At 42.8% G+C, this 21,461-nt stretch overlaps 1 protein-coding gene across 1 annotated transcript in view; it reads right to left on the bottom strand.

Annotated features, from left to right (window-relative positions):
- KIF13B (kinesin family member 13B) overlaps positions 1-21,144 on the bottom strand; it is a 126,591-nt gene extending 105,447 nt beyond the window's left edge. Inside the window, exons 1-2 of the mRNA XM_041480858.1 lie at positions 21,018-21,144; positions 9,991-10,084 (exon numbers count right to left, since the gene is read on the bottom strand). Of these exons, the coding sequence (XP_041336792.1) occupies positions 9,991-10,084; positions 21,018-21,072 (149 nt within the window). The 5' untranslated portion in view covers positions 21,073-21,144. The remainder of the gene's footprint in view (positions 1-9,990; positions 10,085-21,017) is intronic.
- Between the last annotated feature and the right edge of the window lie 317 nt (positions 21,145-21,461).

Below are 21,461 nucleotides of genomic sequence, written 5' to 3'. Positions count from 1 at the left end.
TCATCACTGCAGGACTGCTCAGATAAAGCTGAGTGGATATCCTGTGCCTTCATTTCATTTATCTGATCAGCACAGTAAGGCTACAACTGCTGAGGGACAGAACAAAATGCTGGCAGGAGGCTACAAACCCCGAGGAGAAAGGAAGAAAATGGTATTGTGCTTTCCAAAAGGCTGAAAATTCAAGTAAAGTGGATGAGCCTAAGAACCTCAGACAATACACATTAAGATATAGGGTTTCCTTACGTCACTACCACAATATAAAGGCCCAGAGTTCTGGCCCCACTGAGTGATGTGACCTAATTAATTATATACCAGCACAGGAAGCTTCTTGCTGGGGGAAAAAAAAAGACCAAAAAAATCCCCTAACACAAAAAACCCCAAGATGACAACAATAACAAGAAGAACAAACCAAAGACCGACCTCCTCAAACAATAAAAAACCACCCTCCCACACAGTAAAACGCTTCTTGGACTAGATTGCAACCAAAAAAATGGGAAAAATGCTAGATTTTAGAGGCTTGAAATGGAAGAGAGGAATCTGCAGTTCACAGTCAGATAAGAAGCATATGGTAGAGCTGAGGCAAAACTTAAATCCCCTTGTGCAGCCAGTGCTCTTAGAGAAGTCCATCCTTCTTCATTCTTCATGTCCAGCCCTCTTCCTTTAGCCAAAAAAATCACCATTACCCTGACTCCTCCTCTCCTCAAAGGAGCTCCAATTGGATAATTAGATTTGTAAAGCAGTATATGCTTATCAAACTTTATGCTTATCAAGGCTGCCATGAACTGAGCACTAATTAAAATGTCATTTTATTTCACATACTCCCAGAGCAGTGAATGCAACGCTCATCCCACAGGCAGATTTATATCCCCAGAATCTGTCCTGCTCCACACAAAACAAATGGATAAAGACACAACTTATTTTAATGCAAATTACAACCAAGGGAAGATAGTTTGGTTACTTCCAAAACTGCAACAACACAAAATTTAGTGCTGCTTTTAGGAGGAGGCCATAAACAGCCAGACTTCCAGAGCTTCTTTCCAGGAAGGAAAAGCATTCCCAGCAGAGGGAAGGGTGCTGCCCATGCAAGAGTAGCAGATGCTGCATTCCTGCAGACCAAGCTCATGGAAAACAGAAAGCAGAAATACCTAGAGGATGCTGATTGTGGATTTCTCCTCACAGGAGGAGGAGAACAAACAGGCTTCGTGTGTTTTTCCTCATCTACTGAAATTCAAATAGGTAGAAGAACATCAAATATTAAAGCAAATCTTGAGGTGCTACAGCAATTCCAATTTTCTCATTTTACTGTAACAAACAGACATAGAAACAAGTTCCTCTGTGTTCAGTAGCTTTACTTCAGACTTTACAGAGCTGGTGACAAAATCAGAATAAACCCCGTAAGTGTAAGGCAGCGTCAAGTGCAACAGTGCCATCCTAAAATTAATACCAACACAACAAAAAATGACAAATTACCTCAAACTGATGCACTCAACTCTAAAAACTTGTTCTAATTTCCTCAGGACAATGACTGTAAGACACTAAGAGGTCTCTCTTTTTCTTTACTTTCCATACTAAGCCTGTATATAACTTAGGAAACAAACCTTGACAGTTTTCCTATTCCTTTTTCCAAAACACAAGGAAATCAGAAGACTGTATGTGAAGGCCTGTGCCTTCCAGCTGACCATACAATCACTGATAATATGATGGGCATCATCCACCTTCTTGGGAGAGCATCAAACCCTGAACATTCAGATTATTTTACGTCAAACTAGCCTGGGGGACACATCTACACGATCAAAATGTCTGCAACAGAGAGTGTGAGAGCTGTACAGCACGAAGTTATCCTGGTTATTACTAATCACACATCTTGGAGGGTGGGGAAATATCCTCTCTTGCATCTCTTTCTGATCTCATATTAATCTGAGATGAAGATTTTGGAGTTTAAACTCAAATACCTCCAAAACAAAATTGGCTGAGCATAAAAACAATTATATATATAGAGAGAGAAAAAGACTCCTCTTAAAACAAAAGAATTTGTCTGTTTTGTAGATTTAACAAGTCAAAAAAAAAAAAAAATTAAAACTTCACAGTCTCCCTGAAGCTTCAACAACCTGTTACTGGAAGCTTCAGACACAGGTGGGCTTGAAAACCACAACTGTTGAGATATTTCCCTCAAAATTGCCATAAATGGTTCAATAAAAGCTACATTCCACTCAAATATTAAACCCATTAATTCTAATAGCTTCAACATGGCACCAAGAGGGATTTTGGTTTTGTTTTCTGGTTGTGTTGAGGTTTTTTCAAGAAAACAACCCAGCTCTGGGAAGTGGCCCTACTGTTGGGAAGAGACCACAGGCAACTTTCTGTTTGTAGCAGAAGTCAACTCCTCAGAGAAATCCCAGCCAAAACGCTTTGACAGCTCCAGAGGAGTTTTCCTGAAGAGCTGGACACTGAGCAATTATCACCACCAACCTCCAAATGCTGTCTGCAAGCAGATCTATAATCCCAGGAGTACTTCAGAACTTGCAGCTAGATTGCACAGCAAAACCCTTCAATTTAGTGAAGAATTAAGGCTGCAGGTACTTTACAAATGTTTTGGGTTTTAAGGAGAAAAAGCACCAGAGATTAAGAATCAATAAAGCACAAGCTAAGGGTTGTACTTCAGATCACATAATGTGAAACAAATGAATTTTTCACCTCTCTGCTCTTCCCCTCAAATGCAACAGGTTATTACTAACTTGGTCAAATGAGCAGCAAGATCAAAAAATGACTCTTTGATGTTCATCCAAGGAATATGAGGGGCCAAGGATGATTCCAGTAGTGACACAGCCACCCACTTCTCACTTCAGGAAGATATGGCTCATGTTAAAGCAGTTTTCACTTGCCATATGGGCACCAAGCTTTTAAATAACAGATAATGATAATTAGTTATGAGTATGTTTGTCATAAAAAAGCTAGACACAAATAGGTGTAACCCAGCTGGTGGGAAGGGAATCAGCTATAAAAGAAATTATTAACACAAGCCTCACCATTTATTTACTTAAGCAATACAAAATAGGCTACAGGTCTCTTTTAAGCACATTGACACAAGTGCAGTTCAAAACTTCTGTTTACTTTATATCCACCACAAAAATTAATGGAGGGTTTCTGTCTCGGATTTTCACTTTTACTTACAGTCAAAGCACGTGAGCTGGAGCAAACACTTCCTCAAAAGCACAGCTTGGAAGCACAGCAACCCCCTTCTCTCCTGGCAGAACTCCCACTTCTCAATTTTACACGAGATAAGGAGTTTATATGGTGAGCCTTCACCTCCTTGTGCAAATTAACTTCTCCCTTGTGCAGCCAAAGCCTCGGGAGGTGCAGCGGCAGAGCCCTGTGTGCCAGTCCTGCTGTCCCCAGCACACTTGTAATTATTTCTAGGTACTGCAGAAACTCATCAGAAGTGTTTAGTCATATAATTTTTACATCAGAAGATAATTTTGAGAGAAAAAGATGACTGGCAGCGGGATGCAGTCTAACCTTAATGCACACAGAATTATGAAAAGTCCTCTAAAATCATCAAGCCCCCAAGCACTACATCCACACAATTTTTAAATCCCTCCAGGGATGGGACTCCAGCACCTCCCTGGGCAGCCCCTTCCAATGCTTGAAATCCTCCCAGCAAAGAAACTGTTTTTAATATCCAAACTAAACCTTCCCCAGCACAAGTTCACCTCCAAATTATAGGTTTAATACCACTTCCTACAAAATAAGCTTTGACAATAGACTGAAAAAGCAATTTCATTCACTCATTTAAATGACTGTCAATTTCAAATTAGCCTTATTTTTCTCTTCTCTTCCAACTTCTTTAGGCTGCTCAGTAACCAATAAAATCCAGCAGAAATAACTGTAATTTTATATAACAAGCTCATGCTTGAAGTAAGAGTTGAGCAGGGATACAACAGAGGCCAAGCTGGCGCTGCAGGAAAATCTCATGGTGCTGTTTTTGCAAACATGAACTTCCTGTGAGCTGTTCTGTGCCCAAAACCCACCAGTTTGGATGTCAAGTGGGGCAGACTTCCCTTTCTTCTGGATGTCTGCTCACAGCCTCTGGAATTCACACACACACTCCCTGCCCCCCCAACTTCCTGGAACATTGCTGCACATGAAAACATTGCACAAATCTGTTCCCTGGATGACACTGCTGAGATCACATCTAACCCAGAAATTTCATCCTCAGAATTTTATGCACCAGTGTGACACCTCAGCCAGGGAAGCCATTCCTGCTTAATGCAACTGTGTCTCCCTGCCACACATCCTAACCTGAATTTTCCCCACCCCCCAGTGGTTTATACTGAATTAATACAATGCCAGGAAAGATATGGAGAAGCAAAGGCACAGCAATTAGCTTTCACCCATCTTCAAAGACAATAATATTTCTCCCTTTAAACTGCTTTGCTGTCAAATAGCAACCATACCACAGCATGCAAATGGTCTCAGCGAGCCCAATATTCCATTTCTGGTGGTGTCCAACAGCTGAGACTCCTCAATCAAATGCAGGAACAGCTGGGGACACAGATGCCTGAGATGAGACAGCTCTCCAAGTGGTTCTTGCCTAACATCAGGCAGGATCCTGGGTGATTTTCAAGAAAATGTGGGCATTTTTCCATGACTATCTACCAGTAATTGCCTGTTTTCTTGGGAGTGTGGAGTTCTGCAGATTAGTTCCATAAATAGCAATGCCTTCATACATTTGCCTCCTTTTCTGATCAAGCATGTCCTTTCCTAGGGTGGAAGTGAAGTCTGCACCCCAACGTGCTCCGGCCATGAGTTATTTTTTAAAAGTCAATTTTTTTTTTTGTTACTCCTACCAGTCAACTTTTTCAGTTCTTATATATGTACACATTTAAGAACATCTCTATCACCCTGTCAGCATTTCCTCTCTAGGCATCTCGACTCTGTGAGTGAGGCAAATGGATGTTTGTGTGAAAAATTGTAAGATATAGAACCAAGGTAAATAAGACCATGACGTGTTCAATTTTTGCCAAATTTTTAAACTGTGATTTTTGCTTATCATTCCACATATACTCCTTGTATGGCTCACTGAAATATATGGTATATATATACTTTGTTACATCACAGAGATATTTTTTAATTTATAACTGTTTTTCCACTCAATGTACGTTCACCCCAACCAACACACTCCCTTATCTATAATTTTCTTACAAGAAATCAATTTATGTGCACTTTTACCACCTCACCACTCAGGCACTTCTACACTAAAATTAGCATTTCCCATCATGATTGAGGGATCTCGAGGTCTCTAACACGCCCCACAGCAAGAGCTCCTAAGTCACGACTTATTTTCAGCTTTTAGCAGCTTTAAAGGGAGTCCTGGAGTCACGCTAAGGAGTCACCCACACATCCCAGGCAGGCGAAAGGCGGCTTCACCTTGCTCTAGGCAGACCCAGCATTGTGTAACTGCCCAGGCTGTGCCAAGCAGGAGCTTATCCTGCCTCCCCAGCACGGGATTCCTGGCTAACACAGAGCACAGGGAGCTTGTGTGGGCTTGCAAGAACACCCCATTCCAGTTTTTGTTTGTCTTTAAATTCCAAGTCACGTGTGTTTGTTACCGTTCCTCCACTTTGAGCCTAACCCTTCAAAAAGAGTGAATTAACGTTGCTTAGTCCTCGAGACCCTAATTCTTGTTTTCTGGTAGCGTTTTCTCAATATCTAAATCTTTGCCAGGATTCTGTCTGAATTGGCCTTAATCTTCATTGCTTCGAAAGGATTAAAAGCTTCTTCAGCTTTGTAAGAAGAAAGAAAATTCAGTCCAAAGACAAACTCAGAAAAGTTTTTAACATGCTGGGCTGTTCATTTTAACCCAGCTGCTGCCTGAAGTTCATCATCCATCTGAAATCAGCAAATTATTACTCACTTGAATTATAGTTTGGGTTGGAAGGACCTTAAAGCTCACCCCATTCCAAATCCCCTCCATGGACAGTGACATTTTCCACCATCCCAGGTTGCTCCAAGCCCCATCTCCTCACAATCTTCTTCAGGACTGTCATATTTTTCAGAAAAAAAACAGGAATTGGAATGGCAGAAGAATCTTCTAAAAATATTCTTTCCTATGTAAAACATACTTGGGCTTCACCCAGTTCCTCATCAAAGCAGAAATCACTGAGCTCAGCTGCTGCAAGGCTACAAAAATCCTCAAGATTTTTTCTCAATTTCCAGAACTCCTTAAAAACAACCAAATTGAGTTCAAGCACCACGACTTGATGAGCAAAAAAACTGTGTGTGTGGGTATAGAAAAGTAAACTGGTTTAAATCCAGAAATAGGTACCTTAAAAGCAAATCTTTATAAAGATCCTCAATTACTGAATTATCTACTACAAAGCACTAATTATAAAGACATTACAATAGCTGAAGAGGAAAAACCCAGCCTGGTTTAACACACTTGTCAGCTCCAGTTAGCTGCACTCATTCCTTAGAAGAGTTTTTACTCTGTGCCAGTCTTTGGAATCTCTCTGTTCTGCAAAACAAGAGGGAAAGCAGCTAGAAACCACAAACTGCAACAAAAGTACAGTGAAGTCAGCACTTGTTTCATTTTTTAGCATTTTCTCTTAATAAAAGGGCTCAGAGGGTTTGCTGGGCAGATTTAATGAATGCTTTGCCTTACAAATACCACGGCTGATTCACAGGGCTGTGCCAGACTGATACACCGCTGATCTCTGAGCTCATATCAGTTACACATCAATTACAGTTATGTCTGCAAGATAGAATAAACCTCCTTTGTCAAAAAAAAAAAAATTCAATCATTTTAACAGGTCTTGTATGGGAGATGTAAAATTACACCACAAGCAAATTGATGGTTAAAAAAAAAAAAAAAAAAAGGCTACAAAGGAACCTGGAGTAATTAGAGTCAATCTGGAGATTTTCCAAAAAATTAATTCCCATAAACATTCCAATTGTTGCCCAGGACTTATCTCCCAGGACTTATCTATTGACTTCAATCACAATGAGTTCACACCCTCTTCCAAGCCCCAGAATGCTGTGAGTAATCTTTGCAGCACGGAGTAAATCCCGAGTAGATAAAGAAACTTCAGCCTTGACCTTTGCAACAGGGAGAGCAGAGGGAGCAGACAGCTCAGGAAGGCAAACAAAAGAGGGGACAAGTCATGCTAATGATCTTATCCATCCACAGAGAATCCCTGGAGCTTCACACATCCTTGAGGAGAGGTTTTGATTTACAGAGGTCATTTGGGGAAATTTGTGACAGAACTCGAAGATCTGTCACAATTAATTTTGTGGAGGCAGCTAAAGAAAAGGGTGAGCATTTCCACACACTATAATTTTAATTTTAAGACAAGAAACCACCACCCAACCAAAGCCACCCCCTCAACAGCCCAAGGTTAATAGCAAAGCCTGCCCAGCCTGGAGGTCATCCCATGGATTTTAAAATTGATCTTTTGTACGTGATCAAGTTACTGAAACCTGCACAACAGCATTAAGGATTGCTCAATAAAATAACTGCTGCCTCTCTCCAGCTCAGGAAAGGTCATTTCTTGGTTAAGGAATAACAGGAGAATACCACATTTTTTCCAGCCATATGAAAAGAGACTTTTTTTTAAGAGCAAGTGTTTTACATGTACTTATTAATCCTCAAGTCCCTAGATAAACGTATAAATAATATATTCAGTTCGTAGACACAAGAAGAACTGAGGTCCATCAGTTACCACCTGGATTTTCAGAACATTCGTTAATTTTTAATGGCAAACTTGAAACAGCTACTGACACTTTTCTGAAGACCCAGGAGTATTTCAGTGGCAATTAATGGACACAATTTGCCCTATGCAACAGTCAGGTCCCACACACCTCAAGTTGGGGGATTTATTTGCTTCTCCTCATCTCCCAGACTTGGTTTGTCCCAGAGAGGATGGAAGTGGGGGAAAAAATGCTTAAATCCAAAAGTCATGGGTTGTTTTTCCAAATGTCACTCCCTGGCAGAGCAAGGCTGAGTCATGACAAGTGGGGAGGTGACAGCACTGAATTCTGTCTCTAAAATTCTCTTCCCAGTTCCTAAATTGACCCTGGCATCCCAATGAGAAATGCAGCAAAGCTCTGGAGGTTTCCAAACTTGCCCTGCTTTGCAAGCAGCTAAACTGTGTATTTACAATATTAATTACTTCTCTTTTCCCTGTTTAGTTAAAAGGTTTGCCAGAATTCCTTTAGCTCACTTGAGACACCAGAAAACTCTGAAATCCAAAGAAATTGATTTTGTAACAGAAGGCGAAGTAGTTGATGGTGGATTTGGAAAGGGAAGCAAAACCTGAGCATAAATTAAGCCCCAGACTCAGAAAAACTGCAACTACAACTAACCTTTGCCTTGAGCTGATATTTAAGATTGCTCTGATGGAGCTGCAGCAGCCAAGACAATTCAGCAGCAGCCTCCCAAGGGTGTAACCTTTTCCAAAAGGACCCTGTTCCAAATCCTCACCGCTCCAACTTGTGTTTTTGGGATCTGCTGTCTCACCATGTCCAGGCAAACCCACAGTGCAGTTAATGGGCCTCCACTCTCCCCTCTTCTATTAAATCACCCCAGATAAATTTCCTATGCTTCCTGCTTAGATTAGCAACGGCCATTTGTGAGGATGCAAATGAAGCATTCTTCTCACACTGAGCTCACCACCTTGTCTGGGACCTCAAGCCACTGCCAACCCAGCCCTCCCCTGCCAAGGGACACGATTTGCATGATGTGTGGCTGCCCCATGAACGATTTTAAACACATATTAGGGACTATAAAGCAGGCATTTCGTTGCCATGTTTTAGAGAAACTATGAGTAACGTTTTTAGTCCAGCTGTGGCTGACTTGGCTTCTGAAAATCTCAATTTCCTGCCGTTTTTAGAGGCTCAAATCAACGTAGGGTTTTGGCAGCTGAACAATGCACATGGTTCCTGGAGGAGGAGGATATTGATACAAACAAAAACACACCCCCACACACAGCCTGTTTGGTTTTAAGTAACTTATTAAAGCTGCAGTCCCACTGTCTGTAATAAATCTTTCAGCTAATGACAATGGAAGGTAAATACTGCAACTGATGATCTCTTCCCTTGTCCACTTGGGTTTGAGGAGTTGAAATTATCAGAGATCAGTTAATGAATACTGACCCCTGATACACAGCTCAGCATCACATGAAAATTTACACAAAGCTTTTCTATGTGTTTAATTTAACACATAGAACTTTTCTGAATTTTTTTCCTGTTACCCTTAAGACCTCTTTCCTCTTCTCCCCCAGAAAAGAGACAATTGACTGTAGACATCCAGCAACAGGTTTTGCCTTTTCCTGCACCATTATTTTGTTTCATGCATGTATTTTTCCATTTCCTCCCCTTGTATCAAGCAATAAATTATGTAGGCACAAGCTTAACTCTATCACTCACTACATGACTTTTCAGTTTCACAGTAATTTAATAGATTAATGCCAGTTCTAACACAAACTTCTCCACGGATTTTTGATGCATGGAGTGTCTCACTGTCAAGAAACTCCTAGAGTTACATCTCTCCAGAATGTTCCCATTCACCTTCTTACACCATGACCCATTACAAGAAAACTGTGAAAATTAATTTCATTCCAAAATGACAAATCCATCACAAGAAAACAACTGTGAAAATTAATTTCATTCCAAAATGACAAAATGTGCTCTGCTCAAATTGTTTTGCAGATTTAAATTTTTCCTGTCCCACAGCAGCACATGAGCAAAAAAATGAATGTTCATGGGCCCATTAACCACTAACACATTGTTGGGAGCAGGAAGAAAATGCAGGTTTTCAAAAAAACTTCCCAGCACAGTAAAAATCAGCTTTATTTTATGGATGACGGCAGTTACACTGCAGAAAGAATATACATAATTTTTTAACTAAAAGCCTTCTATCAAGGCCTACATTTCCTAGTTGTTAGACTCATACTTAATTTATGCAACCTGACCTTCCCAATTCAAAAATCTTACCTGGCATCTCCTTTTGAAAGGTTGGTGTTTACAGGGTGAAGAATAACCTTGTTTGCATCCACATCCACCACACATTTTGTATGCAGATCAAGCTCTATAAAGAAATGAGAGAGTGTCAAGTGCTGCTCCTAAAGCACTGGGATTATATACACCATTACTTCCTCCAGACACCAAATTTATTCATGCAGTCTGACAGCCACCCATCAGCCAGAGAATAGAAACAGGACTTTTGCCAAATTCCACTTCTAGGGATATTCTGATGGGATGGATCCTGTCCAGCTTTAAAGCAAGCACTCTTTTCAAAGCAAGAAAAAGCATTTGGGTTTCACTGAAGGACAATCAGCATAATACAAGGGCAGTATGAAATTTCTGCTGGGGGAAAAGAACCATTTAGGCTTGGTACCACTTTGACAGCTCTTCTTATTGCTCCCTCAATGCCCCACAGGGAAAGCTGCCCCTGCCATCTGCAGCATATTTTCCCCGGCCACTGCTGTGATACGGTGCCAGCTGTCAGTCCTGGGGCACCTGCTCGCAGAAATTCAAGTCCCATCAAAAATAATTTAGGTGCAAGCACGTAGAAAAGGGCTTGTCCTTCCCCCAGAGGCTCCAGGCAAGTCCAGCTCTCCCAAGTGACGCCAAGCAGTGGGATGTGGACTATGAGTAATGAGGATATTTGGAGTGTGTGAGAATTCTCAGCCATAGAGGCGGGGAAAGCAAAATAAAAGCTTCAGATAACACTGACAGCAGTCCAAGGTATCCACCCAGTGACAAATGGAGTTAGGTATGGGATAAAGCATACAGCCTGCACCCAAAGTCACTGCCAGAGGACGTGGGGCCTGCACACAAATATGTCGCTGCAGGGTGATACTGGCCGTGGAAAGGGCTCCCAGGTGTTGACTCTGATGGGTGTCATGGCCAAAGTCACTGCTACAGACACCCAAGGCTTGGAGCCTGCACACAAACATGTCCCTGCATAGTGACACTAATCCTGGAAAGGGCTTCCAAGTGCTGATTCTGATGGGTGTCATGGCCAAAGTCACTGCTACAGACACCCAGGATGCAGGGCCTGCACACAAACGAGTCCCTACATAATGACACTAACCCTGGAAAGGGCTCCCAAGTGGTGATTTTGATGGGTGTCATGGCCAAAGTCACTGCTACAGACACCCAGGACATGGGGCCTGCACACAAACATGTCCCTGCACAGTGACACTAAGCCTGGAAAAGGCTTCCAAGTGCTGATTCCATGGCCATGACACGCTGTTCACCTCCAAAGTCACTGCTACAGACACCCAGGACATGGGGCCTGCACACAAACATGTCCCTGCACGGTGGCAAGGGCCCTGGAAAGGGCTTCCAAGTGCTGATTCCATGGCCATGACACGCTGTTCACTCCCTCCCACGCCGGGATGACGAGGGGCTACGCCGAATAACCTCCACACAGGGTTCAGCACCTCAGCTGAATCACCCAAATACGCTCGTGTCTAATCATGTTAATTATAATCCTCATCCTCCTTCATCTCTGCTCTTTCCTCCTCAGTCACCTGTACTTGCTCTTTCACCTCACAGCACCTTATAAACTCAAGTCTGGAAATCTCTCAGGCTGTGCTTATTGCACAGCATCTTGCAGACTTCTCCGTCCTGGTAAGTGACACAATAAGAGGGAGTTTCTTCCATGAACATTTTTGGAAAGAAATGTTACAGCCTTTTGGTACCTCACACACAGCAAAGAAAGCCAAAACTCGAGATCACTGGCCAAAGCAGGCAGTCACATGAAACTGCAATTCTCCTGAGCAAAACTGCTCCTCTGTTATTACACTGTGCTTCTGCAGGAGGAAGAGCCAGACGAGTTCCAGAAGCCAGTGTTTATTTTAATTTCTCCCCACACCCTGAAAGCCAATTTACCTACCATTAATATGCAACGCATGCTTGCTCAGATGAAACCACGTTCTTCGTACATCCCATATCCGACAAGGCACTTTATCTTGGTCTGGCTGGTTAGTGATTAACACTCTCTATTGCAGTGACCTGCTTTTCCCAGCTCCTGAGGAAGGGTTTTACCTGCCTCATGCAAAGCATAAAGGTCTGCAAGCAGCATGCCTTCTGCCACGTTTTTTAATGCACCTCTTGAGAGAGAACGCCCATGGCAGGCTTTGCATCCGTGACTGCCCAGTGAACTCCATCTTACCAGTGCTCATTAAACCTCTCTGTGAAATGCCCTTAAGAAAGCACACAGGCAGTATAAAAGACTTCCTTAAAGTCAATGTCATCGCAAGAAAAAAGGTTCAAAGCCAATTTGTCCTGTGCAACACACCTTGTTTGATTACCACCCTCACACAGGTAATGCTAAAACCCCTCACCTTGGTGTGCAGCATGGTTTTGGAAGATGTGTTGAGCCAAACTAGCAGCTCTTTCCAAACAGAGAGGTTCTAGTTCTTCCCTCCTGTGCCTGTTGCTCACCTTCTGTCACTACCATGCTCAGCAGAACCTCTGTAAGTCATCTCAAGTTACTTCAACAGCAGAAAACTACCCAGCGTGGAAAATGGATGTATCCAGACCCCATGGAAAGCTCCATCAGCCCACTGAAAGCCTGGCCATGCAAACAGGCAGGGAGACCTGCGCAGAGGGCAGAGAGGAGCTGGGAGAGATCGTGTCCCAGCTGAGATGAACTGCTCTACCAGTTCATGGTGTCACATGAAACAAACCCCTAAGAAACAGTTATATTGAGACTCTAAGCTGGGTCTAGATCCAGACATCCTTAAGGCTGCTTATCCCAGTTACCTTGGCCAAAGGCTCACATGGAAACTCTCCTTTCAGCTGAAGAAACAGTTTAAATCCTGTTTGATTCACTTTCTTCACATTCTGCCTCCATTACATTCTTTGGCAGATTCCTAAATTCTTTAATGCTTCCGGTACACTGAGAGATGAATCTTACATTAGCCTCTACTGAAACTTATATCATCATCATTTCCACCTCATTAAGTTCTTAATATCATTAAAGCAGGTTGGCCTTATAGTCAAATTATCTGCCTGCTCTTTTGGATATGATCACACAAGGACTCCACCCTTACTTTTACTAGTTTCAGTGTCTCCCAGGTGGGCTGGGTACTTGCTGCTCCTGAACAACAAGCAAAATTGGGATGCACCAAGATAAGATCATAAGAATGCACATCCAAACACCCCAATTAATTCCTCCTGTAGTAAGGACTCACTTGTCAAAGTTTGGTATTATTTTCTTCAATTATTCAGGAGTGGTTTTTTCAGGCAGCATGAAATTCAGAAATTAAAGGTGAAATGAAAGATGACAGAAGCAGCTCACTACCAAACTTTGAAGATTCATCTCAAATTTTGCACCTCAAAAAGAAAATCTTGCCTGTTATTACTGTTAACTTGCTTCTACCTTCAGTCATTACTGAGCAAACACAATCAAACTACTCGCTTCATCAAATCAAGAAACTAATCAGCTAATTCCTCTTTGAAGAATTAAAAACTCAAACTCTAAGCATCAAGAACCATTTATTGCAGAGAACGAGAGAATCTCTTTCACAGCTTCAGAGTAAGAGAGCTGTGACATCCATAATAAAGGGTAACACTTATCTGAGTCACTTCTCCACATTTACATTTCACAGCTGTAGAAGTGTTAAGCAAAGCTGGGCTGAGTGTAAGAATAATTGTTAAGTGTTGTGTCCAAGCTGCTCACAGAGAATTCCTTGGATGAGTTTTTATTTTACTTGTGAAACTGGAAGGTGGGTTTGACAGAGGTTGAAGGAAGCCACTCTCCTTCCCCTTTCCCTTGATTTTTCAACACCTCACAAGACTGTTCTAAAACTGGGATTCAGTGTAGATCATAGCTGAAACCACACTTGTGTAAATCCCAAATCACTACCATACCTTTGATAACAGCATTGTGAGTGTTACAAAAATAATTCACTCCCCATATATGCTTTGGGCTTTTTCACTAAGAAATTCAGCGAGTTTCAAAGAGGGTGGAAAAGTTAGCAAGCAAGAGAGAGCTGGAAAAGCAAACCCAGGAGCAGCCTAGCACTGCAAGGAACGGTGGATTCAGCAGGCATCGGCCCATTCCCAGCACAGGTAAGAATTTCCAATCTCTCTGTAACAGCAGTCACGTGTCTGGTAATCATAAACTCACCACAGCAGATTTTCCACAACAGAGTTAAGAAACACTGGCAAAGGTGCCACTTGAAATTGTACTAATCAGGTTCAGGGCAGAGACAAGGAATGTGTGCGAATCTTGGAGGAAGGGGAGAGAGGTATTTTGGAAAATGTTGGATGTTTTCACCTCTGGGAAATTCCTGTCTTTGCTTATGGATCTGGCAGGGAACCGTTTCCATGGACTGGCTGCAACTGCTGGCAACAGAGGTTGGATAATGTTGTACCCAACTCTGGAGGCTGCCTTTGGTGGCACTACAGAAACACCTGAACTGCCACGTGGTGACACTGCATCTTCCTCAGCCAGGACTCTAAAAACCATCCCACCGAAGGTCACTGCATTTCAGACCCAAACAGAATGATCCTAAGAGAAAGCTTTCGCAGGGCAGCTTGAAATAATCTTAAGGTGAACAACAATACAGCAAATAAGGCAGCATGCAAGGTTTTAAAGCTCATGGTTTGAGTGGGCATGGTTTAATAAGAGCTTTTAGTACCACAGCCAGGGCAGATGAAAGGTCTGTTACAAATTATTTCTCCATATTTTCCACTTTACATTCTCTATTTTTTCTCATTGTTTAAGATGGCAGCAGCCTTCCAATGCCTAGAAGTGCCACAAAAGAGCTGGAGAGGGACTTGAGACAAGGGATGGAAAGACAGGACACAGGGAATGGCTTCCCACAGCCAGAGGGCAGGGATGGATGGGATATTGGGAAGGAATTGTTCCCTGTGAGGGTGGTGAGGACCTGGCAGAGGGTGCCCAGAGAAGCTGTGGCTGCCTCTGAATCCCTGGGAGTGTCCAAGGCCAGGCTAGAAGGAGCTTGGAACCACCTGGGATAGTGGAAGGTGTCCCTGCCCATGGCAGAGGGTAGAATGAGATGAGATTTAAGGTCCCTCCCAACCCAAACCATTCCATGATTCTAGGAATTAAGGGAAAGCACTTCCCAAATAGTCACGAGTTTTGATTTCCATGTAAGTTTTTCCATTAATCTCAATTTAAGAAATTAGTTTATGAAGGTTGACAATTTCCCAGCCCTTTCAAATACCATTTCATCCTGAACTCCAGTGAAACAGAGTCATGAGCCTGGTGTTATAAGACAGATCAAATAAAAGTTCTCTCAGATTCCTCCTGGTTCCACTACCACATTTAGGGCAGCTGTACCTTCAGTGACACTTCAGGACCCTTTGGAGATGGGCCTCAGATTCTATACAGTCACTGGGAACCAGAAAAACTGGCCTTGTAGAGCTTCACAAAAGCTGGAAAAGTCAACTGAAGTATAACAAATAAAATGTGAAAGGTTTAAAGTGCCCCTCCTAAGCTCATAAGCCAAAATTGGCCCCAAATACAAAAGCTCAAATAATCTCCTGTGAAGACAGACGATAGAAATTTTATATTTTAAATTGCCAGTAGATTTTCAGGAGATTAACATTCCCTTGGAGGTTAGTTCTGGAATGTTGTACCCTGAGCCGTCAAGTTGCATTGGATAAGAAATCACAATTGGTTTCTTCATACCTTTCTTGGTCCTGGAAAAGCAAATGGCAAACACTGAGAAATGTTTAAACAGTAAATTAAAATGTTTGTCTATCACACAAATAAATTTTAAAAAATGAGAAGTTGTTGTTTGGGGTCTTCTGTTGTTTTTTTGTTTGAAAAAGAAATGTGAAAGCCAGTTCAAAGACAAGTCCTCAAGCTTCCCTGCCAATATTTGTCTCCCAAGAGTGACTTTTCTCTTTGCCACGTAGGAGCCAACACAAATAAAGCCAAAAGTAACTGAGGAGATGAGTGAATGTGAAATTAACTTCCATCTACATGATAATGCTGAGGGCTTATATGGAAAAAAGAGTGTAAAAGCACTTTTAGGGAATTGATTGCAAGACATAGTGACAAATTCTGACAAAAATACAGGAATTTCACTTGTACTTTACATCTACCAACATGAAGGCACCTTTCAAGCTTTTCTTGTTATATGAACTGCTCAAATGTAAGTCATGAAATTTTCAGTTTGCAGCAATTAAAGGTCATTAAATATGTACGAGTGCATCTGGAAGGGCACACTGCTATCACTGCTATTGTCCAAGAAGGGAAAATCAACTCAAAATCACCAGCACATGGAACAGGCAAGGTGTCCTCTCATGTTAATTCCATGTTGTCCAAATGTTTAAAAATTAGTTCTAGTCTCTGCAAGGGAAAAGCTTCCCAAGCAGCTTTAGTGAAGGCACTTCATGGATCTGGACATGGATCTTGCTCACAGCCAGCTCTGCTGCTGCAAACACTCCTGAGCTCATGGGGACTGAGTAAATAAATCAGTGTGGGGACTCTTGTGAGCTCCCAGTGAAGTTCAACACTCTGGAGTTATTAATAGGCACGAAATGCCTGAGTTTGCTCAGCCACCAAGCACCCAAAAGCCAAGGCACAGCTATTCCAGGTGTATCTGATCTTCAGGAGGAGCAGCCAACCTGAAACCAGAGCAGCAAGGAAACCTCCCCCTGCACTTGGAGCTCAGAGGGTTCAATTAGCACTAAAATTCCTTGGAAGGTGTAATTAGCACTAAAATTCCTTTGTGGCATCCAGGCTGGATGTCTGGGAGTCTCTGGCTGTGCAGAGGAATAAGGCTGTAGCACCTCAGGAGCTCTTAAAATACAATTGCCTCACAAGATAAAACATTAACTCTGCATCCTTTACCCATTTGGCACCTTATCTCAAGGTTAATCCTGCTCACAGCCCAAACACTGTTTTATAGCTTATCAACCATCACCAGGAAATATTCCAAACTCCAGGCACTCATGACAAGGATAATGGTGAAGAAAAGCCTTGTGGTTTGCACATTGCCATCAGGATACAACAGGTGCCATTTCACGCCCTGTAATACTGTAATTAATCTCATAAACCTGCTTGCACAAACTCCAATTTATAGATAAATCGTGTCTGTTGTCATTTCCATGGGAAAACAAACAAACAAGAGCAGAGGAACAACCCCCACCTCCTCACCTCAAACCCCAAAACATTTCAAGGAGCTAGAAATGAAACCTCCAAGAAGAGTAGGAGGACGTAAAATTACCACCTGACACAATGATCAGAAGCTTGTACAGATACAGAAGCAAATTCCTTCCTCACAAGCACTGGAAACAGAAATTTTAGCATCAAAGTGTGAGAAGATCCCTGTTTCAACACTGATAGTCTGGATAAATATACATATCAACATAACAGATACCTGAATGTGTATTTACAGACAATCCAGGTATTTAAAGTGGAGGTTTAAACAGGTCTTACACTACAGTTCTAGAACAGTTTAATCCAAATATTTAAACTGGAGCTGCAGATCTTACACTACAGTTCTAGAACAGTTTAATCCAAATATTTAAACTGGAGCTGCAGATCTTACACTACAATCCTAGAACAGTTTAATATGGCAGCATTGCCAGAATACAGGCAGCTGTTTTCCTGACTTTCTTTGTTCAAAAAGTATTGACCCAAGTGAGATCAGTCTGGACTGGCTTAAGTGGCATCAGCCATATCCTTGAGCATAAGTCATGTTCTTCTAAAACAGAGCAATTTTATCAGTATTAATTAACATGACACTGAACTGATTCAAAAGCACAAGGAAACACAATGACTTAAAATACTTATGTACTGCCTGTACCCAAACATCACCTGAAAACAAAGCATTCAGTCAGAAAAATCTTAATTAAAAAGCCTTCAGCTGTCATTTGCTTTGCATCATATGGCTTGAGATTTGCATTTACCTGAAATATGATTAATATCTGCTAAGAGAATTCAAACACGACACTTATAAAAGGAAATCCACTGCAAATCTTAAATAAAACAGCAAAAGAACTTCCTGATTGTTATCAAACCCCCATTTGAATAACGCAGTGCACTAGGAAATACTTCAGTGAATTACAGAGCCAGCAAAATAAAAGACCAGGAGCCTTATCTAACAAAGCAGTACTGAATTATTTAATTCATAAAAGCCTGTTAATCGAGATCCCAGTTTGCAAAGTAGGAGGGATGTGAGAAAAGATGCCTCAGTTGCCACCCAGGAGAGCCTCCAACCTCAGACGTGGCACTGAGAACGTGTGGACACAGCAGCATTTTATAAAGGCGAAGCTTCCACACAGGCTTGGTAGGATTGAGGTCTAATTTGAAGCAAGATCCAAAGCAAAGCAGCCTCGATGCAAAAAAAAAAAAAACAACCCCAAACCCAAGTACAATTAGAAATGCTTCCCCTCACTAAAAATGAATGCTATAAACTAAGTTTATGGATTACCACTCTGCATGAGAATGAAGCAGGACCCTCAATCCAAACACCTTGAAATGTGAGTGCTATAAATAACCAATTATTTGATACACAAATCCCTTCCACATGCAGGCAAGGATCCCATTATACTTTTATGAGCTGTAAAAACTCCTAACAGTTAAGCACACCACTTTTATTAACCTAATAAACCCTTGCCTTAAGAAATTCATAACTCAAACACCAAAGACAACCACCACCACCACAAGTAAACACCGAGAATATTTCAAAGCTTAACTTTCCACAGTCTCAGCCATCTGACAGGTTTGCAATGTTAAGCCCTTCAGTGCAGAGGGAAGGAAAGAACATTACTCGTGATCCTGAAGAAAACAAATGCTTGCTTCAGGTCCAAAGCCCCAGAAGTCCATACAGATACTGCTCAGAACAAAATATGTATGAAAGAGCTTCCAGGAAAGCTGTCTCTTGCCTCAAAACTTAATAAAAAAAAAAAAGGCAAGGCCACAGAAGTCTTACAAATGGATGACTCTTCAGAAAATCAGCTGCAAAAATGCTTAAATTTAACATTAAAAAGATAAGAAAAATTGTAGCCTCGGTAGCACTGTCTGTGTCTATAAATTCCAGGTGCATCAGAAATACCATAGGGAGGTATCAGTTGTTTAGACCTGACCAAAACATCTGGACTGTGACAAATACTCTGCTGGGAAAAAAAAACAAAAAACACTTCCAGGAGAGTTTGAGGGAGAAAACTACATGGATCTTCTAGGTTAGACTTAAATGGATTTAGGCATCACTCACAAATAACAGGATGTTTAATAGCAGCAAACTGCCAAGAGTGGGGGGGTTCAGGCCCGCCTCTTCTCTCTGAGGAGCATCAAGGACTGATACTCAATGTCCCTCACTCCTGGATGAGATTCCTCATAGGAGTCATCCTCTCCATAAGATTTTTAAGTTTATACAGAATAAAACAGAAGCTGGACTTGTGAGTCACCTTCCAACTCAGGATATTCTGTGAAAGAGAGCAACAAGATAAAATCTAGATTTCCTCTAGATTCCTTTACTTCCCCCACTGCTTCCCCACAGTTCCTGGCTGGAGAGGGACACGAGGACAAACTCAGGGCTGAACAGATGAAGGATATATGTGGGAGGGAGAGGTGCATTAGTCACCCCTGGAGATTCCAAACTTCACTGACCTAGTCCCTAGGCAACCTCATCTCCTCTGACGAGCTCCAAAGGTCCCTTCCAACCTGAATTATTGTCTAATCCCGGGGGTGAGGAACACCAAGCGGTCAGGAGACCTCTGGGGCACAGCCAAGGAAATGACCTATGTCAGGAAAGGGACATGAGCAAGAGGAAAGCCCAAATCTGTCACCGACACCGGGCACCACCTTCCAGCTCCTCTCCCAGCTCCCACCACCTCCTCCTCACTGCCACTCCACCTTCTCCAACCAATTCCTGTAAGGATGGGTTCTGCTCTGTTTTGAGAGCTGACACCTGAACTTTAACAAAACTTTTGGTCAAAATATCCTCAGTTTCCCTAAACTACCAGATTGTAAAGACATCAACTCCATCTCTTGCTCTGGAAGTGGGACTCAGGAGCTCTTGTGAACTCAGTGAACATTCCCCTGCTGACGTTTTACAGGTGTGGAATAACTGTACTCAATACTTCAACCCTTCTTCTTTCTTAAAGAAGGGAATTAAAGAGATATTATATGTCAGATGATGTAGGCAATAAAAGGCTCCCCTCTCCCTCTTTTTTTTTGCTTTAACTGACTTCACTGGATTCCCTTTCCCCAAAAGGAATTATTGGCATACTCCTGTGAGAATGTGGGATTAAAAAAAAAGCCACCCTACACTTTCTTGGATTTCTGCCTCCTTCACCTTCCCATTCCTTGGCTGAAGCTGCCTTTTCATACTTGCTTCCTCATCATCCAGAGCAAGCTTTTCTAATTAAGACAAGCAATAAACATTTAAACAGCTGCCCAGACCACGGTCTGATTAACATAACCCTTAGGCAAGTTTCGTTGAGGAGGAAAAAAAAAAGCCAACAACAACAACAAAAAATTTTCTCTTGTCAATTCTCGCTTCCTCTTCTGTATTTTCTTGCTTGTTTTTTGTCCTTGTGTCGCTGTCATCTGGTTAACAGCGTCCCACTCAAGCACCGAGGGCTGGAGAGCAGCGGGGTGAATTAGCACGGGGCAAAATGCAGAAAAAGAGGCATTTTCCCCCAAATCCGCAAAGCAGGAAGAAGGAAGCGCTGTCCCAGCAGGAACCGGCTGTAAAGCAGGTGCAAGAGGTGCGGAGAGGGCTGTTCCCCAGGGGAGCAAGGCAAAATAAAGCCATAAAACCAGGCAGGTTTGGGGAAATCAGGATATCGGGAGAGGGGGGTGAGCACAGCGCGGCTGCGGCCGCACACCCGCCTGTGCCTAGCCGGGCTGTGTTTATTCCTGATAAATAATTAAGCACACACGGACACGCAGCGATTCACCCGCACTGGGGCACACCTGTCCCGACCGACACCTGTCCCCAAGGACCGGCACCCCCGGCCCGCGCCGCTCCCGGGAAGGACAGGGGAGGGGGATGCTGAGGAAGAAGGGGGAGTCTCACCTCGCCGGTTCATGGGGCGGACACGCACCGCCACCTTCACTTTGGAGTCCCCCATCCTGCCGCTCCAGCCTTCCCGGCTCCCCCGTCCCTGCCCGGCTTCCGTCTGCCGAGGGAGAGCCGGAGCGGGGAGGAGCGCCGGGGAGGGAGGTGCTGCGCCGGGCCAATGCCGGTCGGACTACAACTCCCAGCGAGCATCGCGCACCGCCACGCCCTTCAGCTCCCGGGGGCCGCCGCGGTGCGCGCTGGGAGATGTAGTTCTTCCCGCTGGCTGAGTCACGGAATTAAATTAATGTGGAAAAAAACCTCCGCGATCATCGAGTCCAACTTGTGATCCATCACTACCTTGTCACCAGACCAGAGCACTGAGTGCCATGTCCAGGTGTTCCTTGGACACCTTCAGGGATGGGGACTCCAAAACCTCCCTGGGCAGCCCCTTCAATGTCA

The sequence above is a fragment of the Pyrgilauda ruficollis genome, unplaced genomic scaffold, assembly GCF_017590135.1.
Source record: "Pyrgilauda ruficollis isolate IOZ18807 unplaced genomic scaffold, ASM1759013v1 scaffold54, whole genome shotgun sequence".
NCBI lineage: Eukaryota > Metazoa > Chordata > Aves > Passeriformes > Passeridae > Pyrgilauda > Pyrgilauda ruficollis.
Note: the sequence above shows the minus strand (reverse complement) of the source record. Positions and strands in the feature narration are given on the sequence as shown.